The following is a 4594-nucleotide window of genomic DNA, read 5'->3' on the forward strand; positions in this document are numbered from 1 at the left end:
AAACCGGGGCGCTGCACATATATCCTATGTAGCGCTAGTATTAGTTTCTACAGAATTCGTAATGTGGATGAATCAGCTGGCTGGAATGGAGGAAATGGATCCAGATCTCGGGGTGACATGTTCCCACAGCTCGCCCCATATGCTCCGTGACTCTCTTTTGCTCCATTCCCGACTAGTATAACTTAAGACATGGCGTCACATGTTCACTCCATGTTCCCACGTACTCCGCCCGATCCACCAGTGGAAGCTGCGTGCACTTGAGCATTATATACGCGCGCCGTAGAAGACAACACTACAGCTCCAACTCTTCAACTCCCACCACACTCCAAGTCTACAACCTTACGGTTCGATCAAGTGCCATGAAGACTAAGCTGCAGGCTGCAGGCAACCGCCGGAGCGTCGCCGTCGTCGTCTCCTGCCTCCTCGCCTCCATACTCCTGCTCCATCTCCTCTTGCTCACGCCGTCGACGACAACAGCCGCCATGTCTCTGGACGCGACAGCATCGCCGTGGCTGTGGCAGCAGGGTCGCCGCGGTCCTGCGGCAAGGAGGTTGTTGCTGGCCGCACAACCCAGGCCCACCACGGCCGTGGGCATGGAGACCAACGAGTTCCACATCAAGGGCGATCCTCTTCCGGCGGCGGCGAACGGCAAGCCCGTGGAGGTGGGGTTCGACGCCAGCATGAGGAAATTTCCCAAGAGCGGCTCCAACAAAAATCACAATTAGTTGGGAACTGAATCTCCTTCCTTCTCTCTTTGATCAGCTCTAGCTGTAGCATATGTAATATCTTTTGCAGATATCACTCTCTCTCTCACTTGTAGAGATTATTCAAGACTAACCTATCTTAGGGCATGTGTAATCTAGTGCCAGGAAATAATTAGTGTGTATCAATTTTTGAGAGGAGACAGTTTGCTCCAGTACTGATGTGACCCCGGATAGATCATCTGTCCATGTCAATGAATATTTTTTGAAAGTTTTGCCACAACCATCACAAGAAAATTCGATTCAATTCATCTGACCTGTACTACCTCAAATCCGAGTTTCTTGTATCCCGTTAGATTTCCGGCGAGCCCCACTAAATTTACACAATGAGTTGCGTGTAACCTTCACCACGGTTAAATCAAACATCCTTCATGCTACTGTATAAACTAGCAGCAACACCAATGAGTCCACAAGTAATCAAATGAAGAAGGAAAAAAAACAGCAGGACGAACATTACAAAATTATACTCCCTCCGTCCCAAAATTCTTGTCTTAAATTTGTCTAGATACGGATGTACCTAATACTAAAATGTGACTCGATACATCCGTATTTAGACAAATCTAAGACAAGAATTTTGGAACGGAGGGAGTAATAACAAATAAACGTGAACAACAATATGAGTATATGAAAAATAGTTACAGTTCAGATCCCATCTATCGGTAAGTTCTACGACCGAGGAGCCCTAAAATGTTAATATCATTGGGCAACAACAATTTAAGCAACAGTATCACCCATTTGTTTGTCTCTGAGCTAATTAACGTGCTATGCAAAGAAAAGTCTAACTACTTCATATGGTCAGGAAGTATCGAGCAAACTTCTCAGACCAAAAGGAACAGTTATACATCACACAAGCCGTACGCCTATTTTCATAGGCAGTGATCCTGTTTCTCCTACAGGACCTGTAACCTAACCGGATAATACTCGGGGATTATTGTTAATGTACAAAGATAGCACAAGGTGCTGCCTTTATACCCCGACATTTGTAATATAGCATCATTGCCGTTGGACGGATGGAGATTGCTGCACCTGAACTGGAGGGAAAAACCCAGTGCTTGAAGTTTGGAAGAATCCAGTTGATGTTGGAGATTGCTGTGGTGCCTGTGGAGACTGCTGCTGCTGCTGCTGAATGGGTGGCAGAGGAGGTGGAGGAGGTGGTCCATTTGGCATTGCAAAACCTGCCGGCAACAATGGAAGTGGAGGTGGCAAAGAGCCAGCCATCATCCCAAAGGGTATCATTCCGAACATTCCTCCAGGACCTCCAGTATTTTGACTAAACTGCTGCATAAGTTGCGGTACCATAGGTTGTAATGGAGGTGGCGCAAATGAACCTGGTACTTGGTTAGCCTGCGCTGGTGACTGTGTGCTTCCAAGAGAAGTAGGTACTGCTCCAATCTGTTGTTGCACTTGTGGTACTTGGGCAAAGAAAGGGGGAGCCCCCGTATCACCAGCCTGCTGCTCAAGTCTAGGCCTCTTTGGTCTGTCAAAGCCGGGAGGCCCTGCAGAGAGTTCTCCAGAAGATGAACCACCATTTATGGAAGCAGCTTGTTCAGCAGCAAGGGATGAGAAAATGGAGGACAGCACTTGCTGGCCAGATGACAAAGATGCAAGCTTATCTGCCATAGCTGCTGCTGTTATCTTGGGCTCATCACCCATAGCACTGGTCATGGTGGGAGGTGAGGTTGCTGGATGCACCGGCTGAAACTGAGGAGATATAGGACTTGCTTCTGAATTCTGCATCGCAGCAGTTGTTTGCTCTGATGGGAATGTAATCATGGGTGGACCAGAACTAGATCCTGGACCATTCGTAACAGGAGCACCACCAAGACGTTGTCTGAGTTGCATGGCATGTTCAGCCTCTGCTCGAGCAACCTGTTTGTCAATAAATTAAAGGATTAGCCATAAATCACTAGTAATTCCACGAATAACTGCTAAAATGCTACGGTGCCACATAGGCAGAAAAGACGGTGATAAAGATAGCTACCAGTGTTAAATAGAATCAATTGTGCCTCCATAGAAAAATCGAGCAATACATTAACAGGAAAAGATGCTACATATAAGTATAATAAATGTTTGAAACTTTCAGCTTAAATTTGCAAATAACATACGTTTGAGCTGACATCTACGTGGGCCATTGCCCTATATATACATCTATCCAAACCTATCCCTGACCTCTGTTAAGGAGTATTATTATTAGTATTATAGGTCTAGGGCCTTGCGTATTCGCATTAGTTTAGATGTAAGCCAAGTCCCTTGTAATATTCGCCCCTTGGGCAATGCAATAAATCTAAGTTACTCATTTAGAATGGTATCATAAGCCCAGGTTTAGAGATTTTTTGGACACCGCAACTCGTCCTCCCGCTCGTTTTCCTTTCTTTTTTTTCGGTCTCGTCTTGTCTAGATTATCTTCCGCTCGAAGCTCTTGTCCCAATCCCATCTAGATCAAAGCTACTACCGAAAGCTCATGATCAGGATCATGCTTGTCTTATTCGCTGATTGGATCGGCCCTGGCCATTCATCTTCATCGTTCCTGTTCGCTGCCTCAACAATCGAGCATCACCGGTCCCAGTAACTCGCCAGCACCCTACATCAAGCCAATCTTCCCGATCGAAGCGCTCGCTCCCACGATGTCCGCCACTCTCCGTCTCCTACATCGACCGCCAGGGGCGATGTTGTTCCCCATCGACCCACAGGCCGGCCACCATCTTGCTGCTCACGGTGCTCCACCGCCGGCCCGTCATCTGCACGCCTCCACTCACTCGTACTCACCTTTGTGCAAACCAACTCGCCTTGCTCCAAGGACGCCGCATTCGTCTTCAACCAGGATGCCACCGCCACTGTCTTCCATGCCATGGCGCCTCGGCTGTTGTCTCCAAGATTGACCGACGACTGCCACCAGGTGCCTCCCATGCCGCCAGAGTCCCCGTCACCCCGCTGCACTTGGCACATCCAGGTTGATCTTCTTGAGCACCGTCATCCTCTAGTGCATCTCCTGCCCAGGCCATCATTGTCGCCCGCATTTCCGCCTCGCATGGCTGCGTTCTCGCCGGGGAGCTCGATCCGCTGCCCCCCTTCTAGGATTCCCTCCCTCTCTCTCTGGCAACCGTCTTCATCGCGTGTAGCAACATAGGCGAAGATACAATTTAAGTATCAAGAGAAGATGGGTTGTCAAAAGAAGATGGCACATCAAGAGGATGAATCATTTCTGCAAGAAATCGTAGCAAACCGGAGGCGGAAGAAGCTCGGCAGAAAGAAAATGGACATAGATCGACGACGATGCAGAAGGAGGCCATGAAATCCCTATAGAAGACAACAAGGACAAGAAAGGCCACAAAAGTTGTATAGAAAGGGCTAGGACCAGAGAAGAAAGCTGCCATAGAATGGTTTGGTGGACCCACATGGCATGAGAAACACAGAAGAGTAACGGACTTGGTGGACGCAAAGGAAAATAGAAAGCTAGAAGCTAGGAAGAACACAGCAGACAATGATGCATGAGCCGTCATGTTTGCAAGAGAGGCTGCAGAGGAGGCCGTGCAGGTGAGATGACGACGAGGAGCAGCGGAAAAGAGGAACTAATGGATGAGCACACAGCACCGATGGAAGGTGCACCACCATCAAGAATCACCGGACAGCACTGATGGAAGGTGCACCACCATCTTCGTGCGAGGTTGAGCCAGTTTCCTTTGATGCACCATCTTCTCGATTCTCCCCCTTTGGCTTGACTCAACAGGTCTTTGAAGACTCCATGCTACAAACACTCTCAAGACATGGATTTTTGGGTTTTCATTATCTGTTTTAGTGGTATACTTCTGCAGATGCAATGCTATTGCATAGGC

General features: G+C 48.1%; 1 protein-coding gene across 3 annotated transcripts in view; it reads right to left on the reverse strand.

The window, feature by feature from the left end:
- Positions 1-1354: 1354 nt before the first annotated feature.
- LOC119295587 (regulation of nuclear pre-mRNA domain-containing protein 2-like) overlaps positions 1355-4594 on the reverse strand; it is an 18614-nt gene continuing 15374 nt past the window's right edge. For all 3 annotated transcript variants that reach the window (XM_037574018.1, XM_037574019.1, XM_037574020.1), the window contains exon 8: positions 1355-2630. In XM_037574018.1, the coding sequence (XP_037429915.1) occupies positions 1755-2630 (876 nt within the window). In that variant the 3' untranslated portion in view covers positions 1355-1754. The remainder of the gene's footprint in view (positions 2631-4594) is intronic.

Source organism: Triticum dicoccoides, chromosome 4B (genome assembly GCF_002162155.2).
Source record: "Triticum dicoccoides isolate Atlit2015 ecotype Zavitan chromosome 4B, WEW_v2.0, whole genome shotgun sequence".
Classification (NCBI taxonomy): domain Eukaryota; kingdom Viridiplantae; phylum Streptophyta; class Magnoliopsida; order Poales; family Poaceae; genus Triticum; species Triticum dicoccoides.